General features: G+C 38.5%; 1 protein-coding gene across 1 annotated transcript in view; it reads right to left on the reverse strand.

Annotated features, from left to right (window-relative positions):
* Nucleotides 1-22652, reverse strand: part of WDR11 (WD repeat domain 11) — a 49660-nt gene that overhangs the window by 16386 nt on the left and 10622 nt on the right. Inside the window, exons 5-14 of the mRNA XM_054382284.1 lie at nt 21105-21291; nt 18817-18982; nt 17119-17233; nt 15950-16145; nt 13995-14098; nt 12950-13126; nt 10907-10991; nt 5093-5199; nt 1935-2010; nt 268-376 (exon numbers count right to left, since the gene is read on the reverse strand). Coding sequence (XP_054238259.1) covers nt 268-376; nt 1935-2010; nt 5093-5199; nt 10907-10991; nt 12950-13126; nt 13995-14098; nt 15950-16145; nt 17119-17233; nt 18817-18982; nt 21105-21291 — 1322 coding nt within the window. The remainder of the gene's footprint in view (nt 1-267; nt 377-1934; nt 2011-5092; nt 5200-10906; nt 10992-12949; nt 13127-13994; nt 14099-15949; nt 16146-17118; nt 17234-18816; nt 18983-21104; nt 21292-22652) is intronic.

Consider the following 22652-nt stretch of genomic DNA (forward strand, 5'->3'; position numbering starts at 1 on the left):
TTTTTTCTATTCATTATAATGATGTCAATGAAGATTGCTTTCTATGATACTGCTCCCTCCACCACCCAAGGAGTCGATCAGAATTTTATACCAGGATCATGTTTAGTTTTTTCTTGCCTCTGATGACAAATGAAAACAGAAGAGTGAAAGCACTTACCTGTGTGCTACAGATGCAGTAATACTTCGATGCAAAATTGTTCACAGATTTCTACACTATCTCAACATACTACATTTGCTAAACAGTAAATAACAGATTTTATTCCTTACCAAAGCAGTCGCTGTTGGGAAGTTTTTAGACATTTCTCTGAGCAGAGTGCATGTTCTGACATCCCAGATCTCCAGTGGTTTGTCTTTAAATACTACAGCTAGGTACTGCCTAAAACAAGTAAGAATTTACTACATCAAAAGTAGTCATTATCCTTTAATTTGAGCATTTTACTTCACATGTGATGTTAACATCAGCACTTTGGAAATGCTCAAACACTGAGGAAGCAGAGAAAATTCATGTGACTCAAATCTCACTCTGAAACTTGTGATTTCCCTTGAGTTAATGAGGTGCAAGAGAGTCTTTCTGAAAAACAGTCCTCCTTCAAAGCTGAAAGAGCTCTTACAAGTCTTTTCCAACCAAAAGAAGTCTATGATTCAAAGCTAGAAGAATGAGACATTTCAGTCAAGTGGTACTGCTCAATTGCTATAAAGAAGGCAAGGGAAGAAATTCAGGGAAAGCAGCAGCACCTCTAATTTAACCACGTTCAGCCTGAGCTGATGACTGCACAAGAGAGCAGACAGACATGCCAAGGCTGTAGGTTGGACACATTTCCACTTCCCCCCTACACCAGATGCTTAACACATTCCTAATCCAGTGATAAATGAACATAAAATCCTCTTACTCTAAACTACTTCTCAGTCATGTCTTCAGACTTTTCACCTGCAGAGCTAAATGAGCAAAACACCTTCAGTCTACCACTTCTCACATTCAACTTGAAAATAAAGAGAGGCTCTGCAGCTACTGTTCACTATACTATACTGTTCACAACTGCATGAGTCTCTCTTCAAACAAACTATCTTTTCTTCTTCTCACTTAACATTCTGTTCTCTTCATCTAAGCCCAGGGCACTCCTTAATTTTTAATGCAGTAATAAGTTCGTTATATGGTTGAACTCCTGCAAATTCTCTGGAACACAGATGCTCCCAAAAATTCTCCTGTGCAAGCTAGAGAACAGCATTTTTTTGCCTTCTCTGTAAAGAAAAAAAACCCTACTAAAATTTAGAGACAATGCCTTGTTCAAATCAACACTACTTTAATTCTATTTACACAGGAAAGTACAGAGTACTACTATTGTTAGTTTTGCTACTACAAAGACCAGGACCCCCTGTCACAGGCCTGACCTCAAAATATGGATTTGATGGTAAACAGTTTGGTCATTCATCAGCTGACTTCTCAAACCATACCTCACATCTGGGTTTCAGGCAGGCAGTTATTATACAGGTGTGAAATATTTACTTGGAAAAATGAATAAACATGTGAATCCATTCCATCTTTAATGCCAATCCTGTAGTTTTATGTAAGGCTGAAGTCACAGCAAAGGGAATTAACTCATCATGTAATCAAAGTTGACAAAAGTTGTTCAGGATTTTTATTATCCCTAATATCATCAAAATGTCCATTCAGTGAACACAATCTTTAAGCAAACTACAATATTAGTGACTGATCTTGCAAAGTGATTGGATCCTGATGAGACAAAGTAAACCAGAGAGACATTCACATTTTGGAACTAATATTCTAATTTTTCTCTTTATTCTGTTGTAAGATTTTTCCATACTCTCAGGGAAGGTTTTTTTTTTCCTGGAATTTCAGTAATTTCTGTCAAGTCATGGAGGATCTTCATGCATTAAAGTATAATTTATGAACTTCACAAGGCTAATCTACTTACTTCAAATGAGACACCTTTATCATTTCAATAGCTGGCTCATCATTGCCTCGCTCCCCACGGAATGCAATGCTCCTGCCTCGAACACAAAAAAGAGCAAGGGGAAAACAGAAAGAGTTACTAAACTAAACATAGATTTAGAAGTATAAACTTCTAAACTAATAAACTTATAAATCTAAAGTATACACTTTAGATTTATAAACTATTCTCCAAGTATCCTATCATACCTTACATTTTTCTTATCACTGTCCAAGTTTTACTGCATTTCAAAGGACCAAATACAACATAAACTCTACAGTCCAGTATAATACCTGACTTGCTTCAAGGGCACAACTGAAATTGATGCATCATGAACATTACATAAATATATAGACAGAGTTCAAAGTGTTATTATTTTCCACTCAAAGCCAACAAGCTAGACTCTCAATTTCACAAGCTGGAAACTCATCAGTAGATTTCAAGTTTTCTAAGAGAAATTAATTCTGCCATGAACCACATCTGAAAATCCTTCCATGACAAAACACTAATTCATTCTACACTCAGCAGAGCCATTCTCTTCCAGTCTTAAAAACTTCATATCTTCAAAAGTTGTATCCCCTTGTACAAAGAGTTGTAGAATTAAAGGTATTATACATATCATAAAAATAATGACCTACAAACACCAGGGTATCAGAACACCTCCTATGCAAGTTTCATTCTCCTTAGCATTCAAAGCAAATTCAAGTTTTCACACTTTAGTCACCTCTGTGGCTGCTCATTAGCTAAATTACTGATCTTACACCAATTATGTCAATAAATCTAGTTAGCAACAACGCTAACTAGAGGCCAGGCTACAGGAAACTTCCCACCTCTACTGTTTTCATTAGTGATCAAACACCCTAGGAATTTTCCTCCTTGTTGCTGTTGCCAAAGCATTCATGAAGTAAATACAAATCAGCACAGCTTCCTTAGCACCAGAATGGAAAATTGGGCTAATTAGTGATGGAAGAACCAACAATCAAACAGTTATGCAGTTAAGCCTTTCTTCTATGTTTTAAAAGAGGAAAAGTTATGCTTTTTAAGCAAAACATACATTGTGGTGTCAGTGTGGGGGAGAATTCACATTTATTTGCAACTTGGCTGCCTGAAGAAACACTGAGCCTTTCATCACTTCTATTTATCAAGGTTCCAATATTGTTTTACAAGCTGAGTGAAAAATCAAACCCCCACTTTACATGAAAGGAATTTTACAAAGCACGTCTCTTTTCTCTTTTGATTTCAAACAAGTGAACAAAAGACACTACCAGGAAAAAAAATTACAGTATTATTACATTAAAATAACAGCCTCTTTGTGCAGCACTCTGTAAATAAAAGAATTTTAAAAACTGCTTTATGCTACATAAACCAATTCAGAATTAGCCACGTGTTAGAAGATTCAGACTCTTCAATTATAGATTAAGTGGCTTCAGCTTTTCACATTCAAAAATAATTTAAAATTATTGAAGTGCTTCCTATTTGGGGCTGTCTAATCTCCCAAATTACACCTCCTAGTATTGTGCAAAGATTGAACTCAATCACAAATGTATTTGTCATCCATTATAAGGCCAGAAGAGCTGAAAACCACACATAACCTGTTGGGTTTGCTATCAACAGTATCTTTTAAAAAGTTTTTCATTTGTTAACCCTACAAATTCTTTACAAAAGTGTCTTATTTCATTATTAAAACACATATTTTGTTTGTTTGTGAATCACAAGAGAGGGCTGGAGAGTCTCTCCTATGAAGACAGAGAGAGAGTTGGGACTGTTCAGTCTGGAGAAGAGAAGGCTCCAAGGAGACCTTCTTCTGGCCTTCCAGTATCTGAAGGGGGCTACAGGAAAGCTGGGGAGGGACTTTTTAGGGTGCCAGGGAGTGATAGGACTGGGGGGAATAGAACAAAAATAGAAGTGGGTAGATTCAGATTGGATGTTAGGAAGAAATTCTTCTCCATGAGGGTGGTGAGACACTGGCACAGGTTGCCCAGGGAGGTGGTGGAAGCCTCATCCCTGGAGGTTTTTGCAGCCAGGCTGGATGTGGCTGTGAGCAACCTGCTGTAGTGTGACGTGTCCCTGCCCATGGCAGGGTGGTTGGAACTGGATGATCCTTGAGGTCTCTTTCAACCCTAACAATTCTATGATTCTACTCTGCCTGAGTTAGACCACACCTGGAATACTGCGTCCAGTTCTGATGCCCCCAGCATAAGAACATCAAACTGCTGGAGTGGGTCCAGAGGAGACCACAAAGATGATCAGAGGGCTGGAGAACTTCCTCTAAGGGGATGGGCTGAGAGAGTTGGGACTGTTCAGGCTGGAGAAGAGAAGGCTCTGAGGATACTTTAGAGCAGCCTTCCAGTACTTGAAGGGTGCCTACAAGAAAGCTGGGGAGGGACTTTTTACAAGAGCTTGTAGTGACAGGATGAGAGGGCATGGATTGATGCTTGAGGAGAGTAGATTTAGAATGGGATTAGGAAGAAATTCTTTACAATGAGGGTGGTGAAACACTGGAACAGGCTGCCCAGGGAGGTTGTGGATGGCCCCTTCCTGGAGGTGTTCAAGGCCAGGCTGGATGAGGCCTTGAGCAACCTGGGTTGGTGGGAGGTGTCCCTGCCTGTGGCAGGGGGGTTGCAACTAGATGATCTTGAAGGTCCCTTCCAACCCAAACCGTTCTGTGAATCCATGAATTTTACATTCATACACATGCTCAGATTCTGACCACATGCCTGGCCTACCTTGAAAAATCATCTGTTGCTGATCCAAACTATAATAAATGGTTCAACACTATTTCAAGTGCACATGAAACATTGGGTGCAGGTTGTGACAAAACACATTTGGAATTCTATGCATTTTATGAACAAAATATCTGACTAATACTCATGCTGTGTGAACGCTTCTATACCTCCTGCTGACATATATTTATTCTTTCAATAAGTCCCAACCACAGACATCTTTGCAAAGGTTTTGTTTCAAGTCTGTCTGTAGAGCACCAGATGGAACACGTTATAGAGCTTCACAAGGACAGAAGAGCAGAACCAGTTAAAACTCCTCTTTATTATTTTGTGTTGTCATGACAGTCAGTAAGAACTTAGGTTTGTCACTCCCCAGCAAATCTGTCAGCCTCTTCTACAGAGTTCTCAGGAGATACTGACCTGTTGGTAGGTCCACCAGCTGCAGCTCATTCCTTACTAGTCCCAGATTGTTAGGTGTTGATGTGGCAAAGGAAATAAATCCAGTCAAGCTTATCCACTCAATTCCCCTGTCATCAGAAGAGAGCAAAAGCAGCACTTTAGCCAAAATATTCAAATGGCTACAAACGGACTGAAGCACCATTTGTTTTTTTTTTCATGCATATTCTTCAATTTGACAACAGCCCAGAAGTAATTTTCCACACTTGATGGAAACACTACATTTAAGCATAAAAAGAAGCCACATGTTTACAACTACAATGTAAAGTTACTACGAGCTTTCTGTTCAGGCTAGGCTAGTTCTTGCTTGGTGAAAACAAAAATCTCAGGTAGAAATGCTGGCAGCTTTTGTGCAAATCTCTCACAGATACTCAGCACTACAACAGCCTACTGATTAAATCAGTGGTTTACCAAATGGAAGAACAACCAAGCAACTCAAATCTGCCAGGATACAGGAGAGTATTTGTATGGATAGTAGGGTGAGGAGACTTGATTCTTTGAATATAGAGAGAGGAGAAACAAAGATGATACTGAAAGAGAAGACCTGAACAGATTTCAAAGGTTATCATAAAGCAACTGAAATCTTGGCCTCTTTTTTTAGGCATCCACAAATCAAATAACCTTGAAGTGTTGCAAGGATGTAAAGTTACACTGTGTGCAACACATTGTCACCATAAAGGGATTCTAAGCAAATTCCTCAAATACAGCATGGGCCACAAAAAGCTAAAACGTGGCACTAGGTGGTACTGTTCCAAAAGGAGATAGTCCTCTGTTCCCTTTTTCCCACACACATTTTCTGCCAGCATAAATTGCCAACTGCTTCATCTGTGAAATAAATCAAGGAACTAATCTAAGAGAAAATTGGGACTGTTCCAATACCTACATATGGCCAAGTTCATTTTTACATGGATAAGAGGATTTAGGTTTTCCTCAAATCCTTCAAACATAGGATTACTCAAGAACTATCTCCTCCAGGCCAGCTAAGTCTTGTCTTACATCAAAAGTACAATCATGGTATGTTTTGCATGAATGTATGTGAAAGATGAGAAAGACAAACAACAGTACTTAAGATTTTCTGTCAGTTAATTCAGCTCACAAATGCAATGCAGATGAATGAAAGGGAAAAAAAAAAATCACTCCCATAGTATTTTTCACATACAAAGTTTTGGCTCTGTCTTAAAAACAAACAAACAAAAACCAAGCACCAAGCTTTATTCCTAAGTCCTCAAGCAAAGTTCCAAATTTAGGACCCACACATTTTCCTAACAGGACCTATGAAAGGTCATTCAACCAAAATCGGGTGTATTCAATTATTAATTGAAGCATTGCAGGAATGACTGAATAGAAACCTACAGTTTTTCAATCAAAAAGAGGTATATTCAATTACTAATTGAAACATTGCAGGAATGACTGAGTAGAAACCTACAGTTTTTCAATCAAAAAGAGGTATATTCAATTACTAATTGAAACATTACAGGAATGACTGAGTAGAAACCTACAGTTTTTCAATCAAAAAGAGGTGTATTCAATTACTAATTGAAACATTACAGGAATGACTGAGTAGAAACCTACAGTTTTTCAATCAAAAAGAGGTGTATTCAATTACTAATAGAAACATTACAGGAATGACTGAATAGAAACCTACAGTTTTTCAATCAAAAAGAGGTGTATTCAATTACTAATAGAAACATTACAGGAATGACTGAATAGAAACCTACAGGTTTTCAATCAAAAAGAGGTGTATTCAATTATTAATTGAAACATTACAGGAATGACTGAATAGAAACCTACAGTTGCAATAACACTGCAGAGGCATTGGAGTCTCTGAAGGGTTGCAAACACAGGGAGCTTTCTGAAATGAAAGAAATAGGAATTCTGACACCTTTCTGATTTTTATCAGCTATTCTACTATGTGTTTTTGGAAAAAAGCACAGAATACTCAGAATGCCTTCTTATTGCCAAGATTTATTCACATTCTCAAAGACCAGAGGTATTTTCTATACTTCTCTCACCAGCTCACATTTAACAGGACACGTCCTTTATTTTGCTGTTGTTTGGCCATCTGTCAATACCAATAAAAATCTACAGAAACCCAAGACACTCACAATGAAAAGGAAACCTTAGCTTAGCTAACTGCTTGTACCTGAAACAATACCATTTTTGCTATTGTCACTCATGTCAGCTGAGAATCTGAAGATTCCAGTTTTAATGAAGAAAACGAGTAATGTCCTTCCCCATTGATAGTTTACAGCTGAGTGTAACCCTTAATTCTAGTAGACAAGATGTCTTTTATTAGGATTTTTTTTAAATGGACTATCTCTCAGGCTGGACCCACTCTCAAAAATACGAAGTTCAGGGATTCTATACATTTAGCTTGTCTCATTTACCTCAGGGGTAAAGTTCAGTCATCTTGATTAATGCTTCCAATGCAAACGAATGACAGAGGCTGCTGAAGTGGCTAAACCACAAATTACTTTTTAGTTGGGAATGAATGGTTGTGACTTTATGACAAGGCAGCTGCTACTCAATAATTGCAAGAATCTGTGATTCTATGATTTTAAAAGAGAAAGGGAAAACTGGAAATCAAATCATATCTCAAATGAAAATTGTATTAAGATCTCAATCATATTAGCAGAAAACACAACCTCAATTATTACTATTAAAAAACCAATTTTCCTTGTACTTCAAAAGTATCTGTATGGTGCACATGTCCCTGTGTGAATATCAGCAGTCAAACCAGATTTTTAAGAGGAAGGCTAAGAAGAACATGGTGTACATAAGCTAATGGCAGATCTCATAATGGAGACATCAGAATTCAATTCCAAATACACAGGATTTCACTGCACCATTGCTTACGCTTGTCAGGAAACCTGTGTTTACTAATGCACAGAAATAAACCTAGCTCCCCAATCTGGCTGGCACAAGTGGCTGGCATTTTTCATTCTTCTTTCTGGGTGTAAGGAAGGTTTTTTTCAGTAGGTGATGAATGTTTGCAAAGCAGCTTCCCAAAGGAGACTCAACTTAAATTCAGCTGCTAAAGCTTGTTTCTAATGCAGTCATCTTCGAGTTTTGTCTGCAGGCCATACACATTCTTATTGTAGTCAGATTTTCATTTTAAAAATGAAACCTGCTGCAACTTTGACCTTGTTAACCTTCAGTGAAAAGGAATAAGCACTGCTCTGCTCACGATTACCTATCAGAAAACATAAAATTAGCACTGAGAGGCATTACAAATGCACCACTTGCACTCAGCTAGAAGCTGCATCACGTCTCAGTTATATTCTCCTCTGCAACAAAGTTACGTATCAGCTCCTTTCACACCACAACAGCCTAGACTGCTTCACTTAGAAGACAGAACAGGTATCAGACTTAGTTATTCCATGGTTCTTCTAATTCACAGAATGGTCTGAGTTGGAAGGGACCTCCAAAGGTCATCCAGTCCAACCCCCTCTGCACTCAGCAAGGACATCCTCAATTAGATCAGGTTGCCCAGAGCCCTGTCCAACCTCACCTCTCCAGGGATGAGGCCCCAAGTGGCAACCTGTTCCAGTATTCTACTACCCTCATGGTAAAGAACTTCTTCCTAATATCCAATATAACTCTTTGCTCTTTGCAATTACAATTAATTGCATTTCCTTCAGTCCTGAAGGAAGAGAGCCTGACCTGCTCAGTTTCTTTCAGCCATCACAAATGCTACAGCTCCCCTCTATTTACACTCCTAGTAGTGTCCTGTTTGACTTGCCCTCTTTGTGTGCTCCAAGGCATTTCTGCTGTTTCTTGCCTCAGTTTCATTATAAAAAAATAAAGTATTCCCTCACATAGATCTAAACAAATAGTGAAGTAGCTAAGTAATAATCAGAGATAAAATGAGTATTCATGGTTACTCAGGATTATGAACTATCTTAAATGGAGGATGGAAAGACAATTCTCTCTCACCCTAATTGCAATACAGAATTGCAAAAGTAAAAAAAAAAAAAAAAACCAAAACCCAAAAGACAACAACCAAACAAAACCCCCAAAAAAATCAGCTTGTGACAACATCTGCAGCTTCTGCAAAAGAACACCTAGTCTCAAAACCCCTAGCATCATTGCTCAGTGCCCAGTATTTTAGCACACTTGATGTGTAAAGGACAGTTGCCATTCCAAAGACCTTAGTTTTACTATTTTTCTCTTAAACTATGAAGCACTGGAAAGTCCTCTGACCATAAGTTACAATAGCAGGGTATATTCTCAATTACACACTAAAACAATGATGTTCCCTGAAAGTATCTTTTCAGACAAAAATGAAATAGAGTCATTATCCAATCTGTCTGCACTTGAGAAGCAAAGTAGGAATTCCCATTGAAAGAAAAACTGTTGCAGTCCATGAATATTAATTTTTTAAAAAGAAATTAAAAAAACCTTGTGCCTTATTCTACACTGCTTAAAGCATTCCCTGGAACTTGTAGAAGGTAGTGGAAAGTCACTCAGACCATTACACGTAGGATTGAGGAAATGAAATATTTAAATGACTTACTCAGACAACAGTTTATGGCTAAATAAAGTTGACAATCATTTTGATTTTGGTCTGAAAATACCACTTGTGTGAGGACAGTTGTTAGAAAGACAACATATTCTTGAAGCTTTTCTTAAGCTTCAGAACCTTTACGACATGAAAGGCCCAAACTAAGAATGTATAAAACAAATAAAATGTAAAGCTTTGTTGGTTGTTTTTTTGTTGGTGGTGGTTTTTTTTCCACAGCTGTGAAATGTTAACAGGGCTTTTTATTTTGAATTCTCTAATCACCTTAATGAGAAAAAAAAGCAGTAATACCTTGTGCTGCCTAGTAGAAAATAAAATTAAAATAATAAGTAGTTAATGGTATACAACCAAAAAACTCAAATGGTTCAAGAACAGAAAGGGGAGTTCTACTCTTACACTACTGTCTAATCACACCACAAATGTACTTTTGTGATTTTGGTGGCAGATTCAAAGCAGGTCTCTCTATAACGACCTCTCAGAGCTATCCATTCTCAGTCACCTATACTTTGCACAAAATCAACATTAAAATGGAGACCACAACCTGGTGAAGACTTCAAGTCACAACTCTGACACGAGCTGTCTATCAGTGTTCTCAGCATGGATAAATACTGAGCCCTGTGTTTGGTCTTAAGTTGCCTTTTTACTTCACTTAGGGCTAGAACCGTCTCAGTAGCAATTTCAGCCCCAGTGGGGCAAAGCAAATAAACCTTGGTGTACAAACAGAATCACAAAATTTGCAGGATTGGAAGGGACCTCAAGGATCATACAGTTCCAACCCCCCTGCCATGGCCAGGGACACCTCACACTAGATCAGGTTGCTCACAGCCACATCCAGCCTCGTCTTAAAAACCTCCAGGGATGAGGCTTCCACCACCTCCCTGGGCAACCTGTTTGAAAGCACACAATCTGAGTCACTGTTACATTGTGAAGACACTGTAATAAAGTTCCCTGCCCTAAAAAGACTGTGTACTACCATGCACTAAAGAAACTGGAAGTAGTTGATATGCATCCTAGGCCAGCAGGGCATAGATACAACATAAACATTTAGTTCAATGTCATTTTCACTCCAATTTTGACAGCTTGCTTCTGCTCATATATAGCAAGGATACTGCTAGGTTAGACCACTCATCAGCTCATCTCCTTGAGTGCCATAAACAATGAAGCAAGCCACCCACCTTGCTGGTACAACATTAGTTAGATGTCTTGGTATTTGTCTCCCAGAAGGATTATAGCAGGAATTAAAATTGAAAACTTACTTGACTTCACAGGAATGGATGCTTAACTCTTTGTGCAAGAGTCCACTTGTAAGATGAAACACCAGGACAGAGCCATTACCTGTACCTGGAAAGAGTGGTTTAAAAAAAAAAAAAAAAACCAAAAAGTAAATATAGACTTGGCTTATTTTCCTCTTCAAACTCTAGTGAAAATGCAGGATTTACAGCTATTTATTTCTTTCTCTTCTTCTTTTTTTTTTTTACACCTCTAACTTGTATTTTTAATTTTAGAAAAGGTGTTTTGATTTCTAGAGCATAAACTCCAAATATAAAACCCTCCAAGATTCTCTGCAGGCAGTAAAATCTATTTGGGTCAACACCTTTTCCTGAATTTACTTGTAGAGTCTATAGAGAACATGTTCACTGTTCTTGCATTTTCAGAATACAGCCAGTGGCAGGTAAAGAATGTTTCTTTTTGTTTTGATTGCTAAAGAGGAGTAAACACCTCAAGTATTAACTGTTATGCACCAACAATGTCAGGGGACAATCATGGGTTGATTTTACCAAATCATTAATGCAATTCTGCTTTCTGATGCCTGAAACAGTGACCTCTTTCAAATTCCGAATCAGTAACTTAGCAGCTAATAGTTTCAATTAGATCAAAAAAATCTTCTGCAAGACTTAGTCGTTTTTCTCTTTTTATTCATATCAGCTTTACTAAATACAACAATGGATACCCAAGAAGCCATTCAGAATGGCTAGAATGCAGCCAGACCTTGCTGTACATGCAGTTTATACAGACTTTTTAGTTTCCTGATCATTATATTTCACCTGTTTTAACTGCTACAGCTTACATAAAAATCAAAAGTCACATTTTAGCAGCATCACATCATGTAATGATAGCTTGCCCACAGTTTAAAGCACGGCTATTGATGGCACCTTTAGCTCAGTCATAATAGAAGTATTACAATAAGTACACAATACATGCATGCATTATTATGGCATTTTCATTACTGGAGTGATATCCTCTTTATAAGCTCCTGCATAATATTCTCCTCAGCCCTGTTCAAAAACCTAAGAAGGCTCTAGAGAGCAGGCAACCTTAAGAAGAAGAAGAATCTCCCAAGTGGCGGGCACAGCCCAGACTGGACAGCCCAGAATCAACTGTTAGGTTAGATACATCAAGAGCACATTTGAACAAACCAGATCTAGAGGCCTAATTTAACAACTTATCACAATCTTTAAATCAGAGAATCTCTGTGTCTACTGTTCCAGTCTGCTTACTGCAAAGACAGCAAGCCTGTATGGACACAATGTGAAATCCCTGTTGTGGTCTGAAAGAGCATGCCAGAAAAATCAGGTGCTAAGGTAATAATAGATCAGGTGCTCACAGGTAACTATTCCAGCATCTAGGTTAGCTTAACTACATTTGTAATAAGACAGAATAGAACCACTCAGGAAATACAACATGCTGTAAGTGTGTTTTTAAGTACCAACATCAGAACAAAACCACAGTGTCTGTGAAGTTCATTTATTTATTCTAGGAATTCAGTGATGCAGCAAACCCTGTTTATTGATACTTAGAATGAAGTGAGAGCAGCATGTAAAATACCAAGTGTATCAATGTACCAACGTCAGAGTGAATGAAAGGATAAATACAAATTTATAGAATGGTTTAGGTTGGAAAGGACCCTTAGGATCATTGAGTTTAAACCATTAACTTGCCAATATATTGCAATTCTTAAGGTAGGCACTGGGATGGACTGCCCAGAGAGGTGGTGGATTCGCCATCACTGGAGGTCTTTAAGAAAACACTGGATGTGGTACTTAGTGGCATGGTTTAGCTGATGTGGTGGTGTTAGCTTATAGGCTGGACTTGATGATCTCAGAGGTCTTTTGCAGCCTCCATAATTCTGTGACTCTGTAGCATTACTTAAACACAGGGCAGGAGAAAAAGACTCTGAAGACTATCATGGAGGCATGTTACACAAGGTCAAAAGATTTTTCTTCAGTAGAATCTATATTTGTATTTCATATAGTATATGTTCTTTTCAGAGCAAATAATTATCTGTTCAAGGCACTTACCAACAGCAAGGATTGGTTCATACTGTTTAATGTTTTTTGTTGTAAGAGGTGGGCACATGCGGATGGCAAATGGAGGCAAAGGAAGGCCTGAAAGAAGCCCAGTCAGCAGAAACTTGAGGTGCACCTCTTGCAGAAAAGAATTCTTCAACTGCTCTTCTCCAGCAATTGTGCCTTGCCCTGCTTAAAAATTAAACCTCTCATTAGTATAAACCTTTAACTGGAGATGGAACACTTCTCCCATGAAGAATGGCTGAGAAAGCTGGGATTGTTCAGCCTGGCTCCCAAGAGACCTTACTGTGGCTTTTCAGTACTGAAAGAGGGCTCGTAAGACAGATGAGGACAATCTTTTTAGCAGAACAAGGGGTGATGGGCTTGAAACTAAAAGAGGGGAGATTCCTAGATACAAAGAAAAAAAATCTCTCTTACATCTAGGAATCTTCCGTATATTCCTAGATACAAGGAAGAAAATTTCACAGTGAAGGTGGTGAAACACAGGCACAGTTTGCCCAGAGAGGCTGTTGATGGTTTTAAGGATAATTACAAATATTTTTAAATTATTAGACCTCCATAAGGCTTTGAATTGGTCTAACTCCAAAAAGCAAAAAAAACTGACTGCAATCTAATGCTAGAAATACAATGAATTTGCTCAGATACAACAACAAAGATGGGTACAAAAAAGACATAATTCCACTGCTGTGTAACAGTCTGAGTGATGCAAGGTACAAAAGAACAATAGCAATGATATAAATGACTACAGAAAATGCAAGCAAGAGAAAAATCATGCCCTAAGTATCATCTTTAAACATAAAAGTGCAGATGAATCTCCCACAAGGGTAAGCTGCCTCCACCAACTTTCACCAAAAGCAATTTTAAATCTGCACCTTTGTTATCTCTGAGCAGTACTGGTCACTTTCCAACAAAGTTTTAAAATGTAAAGGTAACCATTTCCAAGGAATGTTTCTCAATACTGAAGTGTTGCTAGCTATTTAGCTTTAAAAAAAATTTAGAAATGAGTAGCAGTAATATTAGTGGAAGAAATTCTTACCAATCATGTTGTCTAATGAGAGGTCTGGAAGTTTATTTTGGAATGCTCCTACAGGAATTCCACAAAAGGAGACAGGAGAATACAAAGGTGATACACTTGAACTGCTGTAAAAGAAATGGAAACAAGTTCTTAGTGAAAACTGGATCATCTGCTTACTTAGATTCTCGATTTTCTTGGGGTTTTTTAGTTCCTCAGGTTGTTCTTTCACTATTCCTAAAGCTTGCTATTTTCAGAACATTTTAAGAAGATTATTCCCACTATCACCTTCCATGAACAACTTTTCCAGGAGATAAGGCACAGAAAAATATACAGAATTCAAACCAAATTTCACCTTGCTTTGTTGACAGAAAAATAGACAGGTGTATCCCCTGTTCTGAAGTGAGCATTGAAAAGAGGCTTTCAAATACACTGTGTTTGAATTTGTATGTAGACTTATTGCCTTAATATTAAACTACTAATGAATGCAGCTAAGCAACAATCATAACAGATTCCCAGGCTTGGGGAAGGGCTTTTCTTAACCTGTATTAACTTCTTATATAGATTCCAGATGATGAAAGCCTTAACTGAAGCAATGCTCTTCACCTAAACACACGAAACCTGAGTGCCTTTGCACATACAAAGCTACAGCAGAAAACAGCATTACCTGTGTTTATGGTCTTGGGAGGTATCTGTGCAGCAGGGGGTTGTGTTAGTTTTTTTCCCCAATGTCTGTCACTGGGTTTCAGTGAACCTCCATCTAGAAGGGACTCAAATGGCCCTTGTAGCCTTGGCAATTGTATTTTGCAGGGCTTGAGAGTAGACTGATGTCATAAGCAAAGATTACTGCCTGCACCTATCTGTATGTAAAAATGAAGTTTAAGGCAGGTACAAAGCCTTCTTTTAAAATCTCGTTTTAACAGACTTTGAGTTTAAATTTCAATTAAGACCATCAAATCCAGCAAGATTAAGAAGTAATGGAGGAAAACTCATCCAAAAAAAAATCCATTAAAGACTCTCTGCCAACTAGAAATTTACTTTTCAGTACAATCTAACTACATCCAGAATCTGAATCCTCTAAGCTCAGTGGTTCTTACATTATTACATTTTCGCTTGTTACATAATCATGACAAAAATCAGTGTTTTACAAAGGAGTCTAAGAATTCAAGAAGTGAAACCCAGCAAGATACAGATCCTAAACACCTCTCTTGGATATGCATGAGAAGAATCCACGCAACAGGATTTTTGAGAACACCAAGGATAAAAGCATTAACTCATAGATGAACAACTAAAGGACCTGTGCTGAAAATCCAGTACTACTGACTTTTAAAAATGTGCTTAAGAATTCAATATTTCTCTTATGGCAGTTAAGTTAGTTACTTTATTCATCAAAGCTTTATTGCAGATGACCTTAATACACTGAATGTTCAAAGAACTATACTACTTCATATACAATTTTAGAGACTGATCAAAATCCAAAGATTTATATAAAAAAATACTGTTTATACCACCATACTCCAGCCACCTGCTGTGCAGCCTCATATTGTTCTGTGTCAAATTCACATTGATCTGGCAGAAAACATTTCCCCTGCTAAAACCATTCCTGAGAACCATTTTGAAGTCTTTTCATGTCTCTGAATGTGAGGGATCCATTCCTGAGAAAAATTATATAGTCTGAAGAAAGCCAAATAAAATGATCCACCAAAACAATGTGAATGTCCATTCTGTCTTTTCTTTTTCCAACCACTCAGTATGGAATTATTTGTTTTAAAGAAAGAAGAGTAACTACAGTTCCTTCATTTTCCCAAAGCAAAGGAACTAATCTATCTGGATGATATATTTTGCTTCTCTTCCTTTCAATCACACATTGCCATATACACAAGGGCATCACTGTTGCTTCTGGAATGTATTTAAAATAGCACACACCACTTGTAAATCAACCAGGGAAAAGCTTTGATAAGAACAAGAAATCCCATTACCTGTTACGCACATTTCTGCCAGAAATGTTGGATTTTAATTCCCAGATCATTACTCTGCCATCACTGACTATGAGAGCTGCAGAATTCTCATTCACTGGGCAGCAAACCATGCTGAAGGGTCGAACTGTTTTTGTTACCCTGATTGCATCACACTGACTTCTTAAATCATAAACCAGCTCCTGAACGGGGTCTGGATCTGTAATATCAATGTCCCACGCAGGGCAAACAATTAAGAGTGGAAAACATACAACACGATAAATCCACAGAAGTAAAGCTGCAGCATGAGTGAGCTCTTTGGTTGAAATCCACTTGCTTTCTGTGTAACGATTAGGAAAAATGCTGAAAAATATATACTGCTGATCTTGCTGTACAAAACAGCTCTGAAAAGGTCTCCAAAATGTAACTCTGTCTTTAAAATATCTTATTCCACATGAATCTTCCAAAATATAAACTACTCATTTTGGTGTTTTGTTTTGGTTTTGTTTTTTTTTAGATCTTGCAGAAAGTGCACCTGCTCTCCACAACGCAAAACTCATTTGGTTTATTGGTAAACCTGGAAATAAGTAAAGTGGATTTCCAGAAATTACCAAACTGCCAAAAGGAAAACAACCAAACTCTAACAAAAAAATTACTTATTTGCAATTACAAAACTCTGCTGTTCCTTCTTTTTTTTCCCCCAGTCTCCTCCATGAGATTTAAAATACAATTTTAATTAACATATCATAAGAGACAAAGACTTGGTGGTTTAAATTTTAATCTAATGTCTTAGTTCTAAAATCAGCTCTTTCAAGTGACCAAATGACTTCCAAAATCTTGTGTTTGCCTTTTATCTTTGAGATAGAAGAGAACACATTCATCAACTTCCATCTAAAATATTCCTGAATATGGGACTATTAAGCCATTTCATAATTGAAGTATTATTTAGTGATGCAAAGATTTTCAGGATATTAATATATCTTATTTTGCACTGAGTATCACACAAGTTAAAAAAAAAATTGGGGAAAATGCACCATAAACTTCAATTTAATGTACAAGAAGGAATAGAAACCACTAGAAATGGTGTAACCCACCATCCTCTATGAGGTGTGATGGCGAATATTTGGGCTCAAGTATGAATCAAAATGTCCCAGAGTGCATTTCTGGGCATTTCTGCCACAAAACAAACATACCTGGCTCTTCATTTGGAGTTCCAGTTATACTGCAGTTAGATCTACGAACTCTCAAAGTTATACAACCGTTTTCATGTAAGCAGAACAAGCCATCACGCTGAAAACAAGGAATGACCTAAGGGAAAGAGACACTTCATTGTACTGTGTCAGCAAAATGTTAGCCTTTGCAAAGAACACTTGCAAATCAACCTAAAATTCCTGACCTATAGCAAGTCACTAAAAAATTGGTACCATTAATGGAAGATTTCAATTAATTTCTTTAGTTACAGTAGTTGAGACTAAGCAATTCAAGTAATTTGAGAAATCAGATGAAAGTTTTTGTCTGGATTATTTGCTGGTTTGGGGATGGGGGTTTTGCTTGTTTGTTTTGGGGGTTTTGTTGTTGTTTGGTCATTTAAAGAAAAACACTGATGCACAAGAAGTATGGAGAGAGACTGTTTACAAAGGCCAGTGGTGATAGGACAAGGGGAAATGGCTTCAAACTAGAGAAGAGCAGATTTAGATTGGATGCTAGGAACAAGTTCTGCACCATGAGGGTAGTGGAACACAGGAACAAGGAAGTGGTTGGGGCCCCATGCCTGGAGATACTCAAAATGAGGCTCAACAGGGCTCTGGGCAACCTGATCTAGTTGAGGGTGTCCCTGCTGACTGCAGAAGGGGTTGGACTGGATGACCTTCAGAGCTCCATTCCAACCCACACCATTCAAGGATTCCATGATTCTATATTCTTTTTAGGTATTCACTTATTTTTTAAAAACAAAAAGCCCAAACAACTTTCTTTTTTGGTGTCAGAAATGAGGATTCCAAGTGGATAAAGATACCTCAAGAAGACCTGGGACCAGACTCACCTGCCTCATTAAGCAAAGGCAGATGATCAGAGAACTAGTATTAACTTCTGTAAAAGCAGCTTAACCACCAGAGAATAAAATGTATTTTTTCTACAGCACTGTTTCCACACTGGTAACTTTTGTAACACTGCAAAATGAAGTCGGTTTGCTGCAGGCTTCAGAAAACTTGAGTTAAACAATACTTGGTTCTGAGGACATTTTTCCCTCTGATGAGTTAAATTCTTTTCATCCTCCAGAACTAATCAAAACAACTACCAGTGGATCACAAGTCACAGAACATTAGGGGTTGGAAGGGAGCTTGGAAGATCATCCAGTCCAACCCCTCTGCCAGAGCAGCATCACCTAGAGCAGGTCACACAGAAACACATCCAGGCAGGTTCTGAATGTGTCTGGAGAAGTAGACTCCCCAACCTCTCTGGGCAGTCTGCTCCAGGGGTCCAGCACCTTCACAGTGACAAAGTTTTCCCTTCTGTTCCCATGGCACCTCCTCTGCTCCAGCTTGCCCCCAGTGCCCCTCATCCTGTCCTTGGACATCCCTGAGCAGAGCCTGGCTCTGTCTTCCCCACACCGCCCTGCACATCTTTATCAACATGAATGAGGTCACCCCTCAGGCTCCTCCACTCCAAGCTCCAAGCCACAGCTCCCTCAGCCTGGCCTCACAGGCAGATGTTCCACTGCCTGCAGCAGCTTCATAGCTCTGTGCTGGACTCTTTCAAGCAGTTCCCTGAGGTCCTTCTTGACCTGAGGGGCCCAGAACTGGGCACAATATTCCAGCTGTGGCCTCATCACAAACTTAAAGAGGATCTTAGGAAACTATTTCAATGGTAGGAAGCAATCAGCCCATCATTACCTGTATGAAAGGCACACCTGTCCTTTCGATTGCGATGACGCCCACGGTCTGGTTCACTTCCAAGTCAAGAATCAGAATTTCCCTGGGATACAACAGGAGCATGTAGTTTCGTTTGGAAGGCAAAAACGACAACTGAAGACAGTCGTTGAGTGTTACAGACTCAGCACTGAAAAACATCAGAAATAAACTTCCATCAAATTGTGTCAACAGACACCTCAAACTACAATTAACAGTATACATCTGCCTGCAGTTGTGTTTTTTCAGGCATTCCCTGTTTTGATCAGTGGGCAACTGCAGAATTCCATTTAATTGCTACAAAGCATCACTGACCTTCAAAAGCCACACAGTCTGTTGGGTTTTGTCTAAATAAGATTGCAATTTTACCATGGTATGTGATTCAAATGCAACAACCCAACTCTTGCACATCTCACAAACAGAGCAATTCAATTATGAACAGTGCACTAGCTGCCATGACATTTACTGCTACTCGTGGGAAATTACCCTTAAACAGATTGCTGACTGCCATTTTTACATTATTATGCACATGGCTTTATTTTGAAATGAACAGAACTAGTCTACCAAGACTACCAGCCTTCAGACTCAAAGAAAGTAGCAAAGAGCAGGACTGTTTATCATTTTATTCATTGTTAACAGGAGACTGGCTTCAAGCTGCAGAGGTTCATTAGAGGTACAAGCAATCCACTGAACTGTGTTTAAGTCACTTGGAAGAAAATCACCCTCACACTGTGCTCAGCTTTGAAAGCCTCTGAACTCATTTAAGGTATCACAGATTTTGAGGGGTTGTTTTTGTTTTTCATCTCCTCATTACTCCACACATCAAACCCCCCATAGGTGGCTTGTGCATCTCATTCCCTTGCTTGAGGAGTATGAGTCACCTTTCCTCCAGCTTCTCCTTGCTGAGTTTCTCTAAACTCACATAAACCCAGATATATCGTTGGTGCTATTTTTCTTCCCTTTTCCTCATTCCAGACTTGTCAGGATGGAAACTTCCTCATTCCAGCCTTTTCAGGATGGAAAAGATGGGAGACAAAATGCTACCTTTGTTGATCTGATCTGCTGTTATTACAGAGCATACCTAAGGCTGTACTGTCTCAGTATTCTGTCCAGTGCAGCACAAATCAGGCAATACAGAACACAAAATGGGAAGGTCTATGCTCATCAACTTGATATAAAAAAAAAAAAAAAATCACAGTTTCTTAAATGGTAACCAGAGAAGGCATCGAGTCTTCTCACCTGTTTGCATTTTAAACACTTCATTACAACACACTATAGATTTCATATCTGCTAACTGCTAATAGCCTGATGAGTTTATTCTCACGTGCACTAGAGCTTTGAGAAGCATGTTTGTTACTCAAATAGAAAATATAAGAAAAAAAAAAAAAAAAAGCAGAATTACACAAGAAAGTGTCCTAAGTGATTTCCAAAAACAACCAAAAAAATCCCCATTCAAAATGCAATGACTTCAGTTTTATAAGGTCAGAAAATACACAAATAGGTATGGATGAATTCTAATTTTATTTCCACACTATTAACTTAAAAAAAAAAAATAACACCTTTCTGCTGCAGTGTTATGTACATCAGAACAACTCTTCTCAGGTAACAGTAGTCACAAAGTCTTTATGCTTTTATTATATTCCCCTTTCACTCCACAATTGAAATTGATGATGTTAGCTCATTTTCATCTTTCCCCCCCCACCCCCAAGAAGATGTTTCTCAATTTACACCTGCATGAAAAACTCTTAGTGGAGGGAGAAGATGATGTCATTAACTTATAGAAGCATACTAGGATGATGTGGCTGTTTTATGAACAGAACTGGATGAATGACTGTCAATGTTATATTCCTAAATAACATCCCTACGTGGTACACCAATGGCTTCAAACTAAGAATTTAGTTTGGATATTAAACTAAGATTTAGATTGGATATTAGGAACATATTCTTTACCATGAGAGTGGTGGGACACTGGAATGGGTTGCCTAGGGAGGTGGTTGGGGCCCCATCCCTGGAGATATCTGAAGTGAGGCTCAGCAGGCCTCTGGTCATCCTGATCTAGTTGAGGATGTTCCTGCTGACTGCAGAGGGGGTTGGACTGGATGACCTTTGGAGGTCCCTTCCAACCCAGACCATAATATGATTCTATGATCTATCTGCCTACCATCAAAAATTTTCTTTTTTCAACTAATTAACTTACAGGCTTTCTCCTAATCATATATATAAAATATTTAGGCATAAAAAACATTATCTGAGGAGAAACATTTGCAACCTACCTTGGCTTTTCATTACTGATTAAGATTTTTACTTTATCAAGGGCCTTTTTGGCCCCTGTAGCAGGAGCCAGCTTGTTGTGAGAAGGACTGGAATGCGGACTAGAGATGTAAACTTTCTTCCCTGAGCTGGCAGGAGCTTTGGAAGGAGAGAAGTCAGAGATGAACACTATTCCTTCACTGGTGAGCACTGTATCAAGAGAAACAATTTTTATTGTAGCAAAATACAACCTTTAATTTGATTGCAGCATTCCATTTTAATGACATTTAAGTTTAATAATATTATTAGTATTATATATTAATATTATCTAGAAACCACATCATTCTAGAAAAACAGCACCTTCTACTTAAATGCAGCAGATGGTCTATTACAATTAATTCTTACACACAAAATGCAATTGTTTAAGTCTACACTAAAAAAAAATAGCGTGGAAATTACTTGCAGAAACCTCTTGGTTGTTCAGAAGTTACTCTCTCTCACCAACTGTTTTCTCTAAGCTCCACAATGCAAACAATGCAAGGCTGCCCACACTTTCTGACAATGTATCACCATTTTTTGTTCTCATGCAAAGGATGGTTGGACTTGATGATCACAGAGGTCTTCTCCAACCTTAATCATTCTCTGATTCTATGGCTCAAAGAACAATTAACTCATATTATTTATGTTGCAGCATAAAGATTCAGCTAAGTGGCAAGATGTAGCTAAGATTGTGCTCTCTGTAGAAAATTGAATGGCATGACAGATAAATACAAGCACAAAGCCTGGAAAGTGCACTGTCTCATTAAAGACCAGGAGTGATGAAGCTAAACTAAAGAATAAAATAGTGACTCTTCTTTCTCTTAGTTTCTTTCTCCTAAAATGTTTGTAATTCTGCATTACATCCCCCTTGATGTCTGCATTGCTTCTGACCTGCAGTTCACACTGTATTCCTTTCTGTTGGAAATAACATTTACTCTTGGTTTGCTCACTGGATTCTCCCTCAACATTCATCCTTTTATAGCTTTTAATGTCAGTTTAACAGCTTAACACATTGGCCTTCCTCCAGTTCCCTAGCTACACACTTCACAACTGTAAAGCCTCAAACATTTCTTTTCATAACTCTAACTTCTCTAATCATGCCTAGCTTTCCCCACACTGGACAGAGACTTCCTGTCTTGGTTTCGAGATGTCTTCTTGGCATTTATGACATTATTTGGGTTGATAGTTGACTGAACATAAGCCAGCAGTGTGTCCAGGTGGCCAAAAAGGTCAATGGTATCCTGGCTTGGATTAGAAACATGGTGGCCAGCAGGGACAGGAGGTGGTCATCCCCCTGTGCTCAGCACTGGTGAGGCCACATCTCAAGTGCTGTGCTCAGTTGTGGGCCCCTCACTCCAGGAAGGATATTGAGGAGCTGTGAGCATGTTTAGAGAAGGGCAACGAGGCTGGAGAAAGGCCTGGAAGACCTGGGCTATGAGGAGGGGCTGAGGGAGCTGGGGGTGTTCAGTCTGGAGAAGAGGAGGCTGAGAGGAGACCTCATTGCTCTCCACAACTACCTTAAGAGAGGTGGG

This window comes from Indicator indicator, chromosome 7, assembly GCF_027791375.1.
Source record: "Indicator indicator isolate 239-I01 chromosome 7, UM_Iind_1.1, whole genome shotgun sequence".
NCBI lineage: Eukaryota > Metazoa > Chordata > Aves > Piciformes > Indicatoridae > Indicator > Indicator indicator.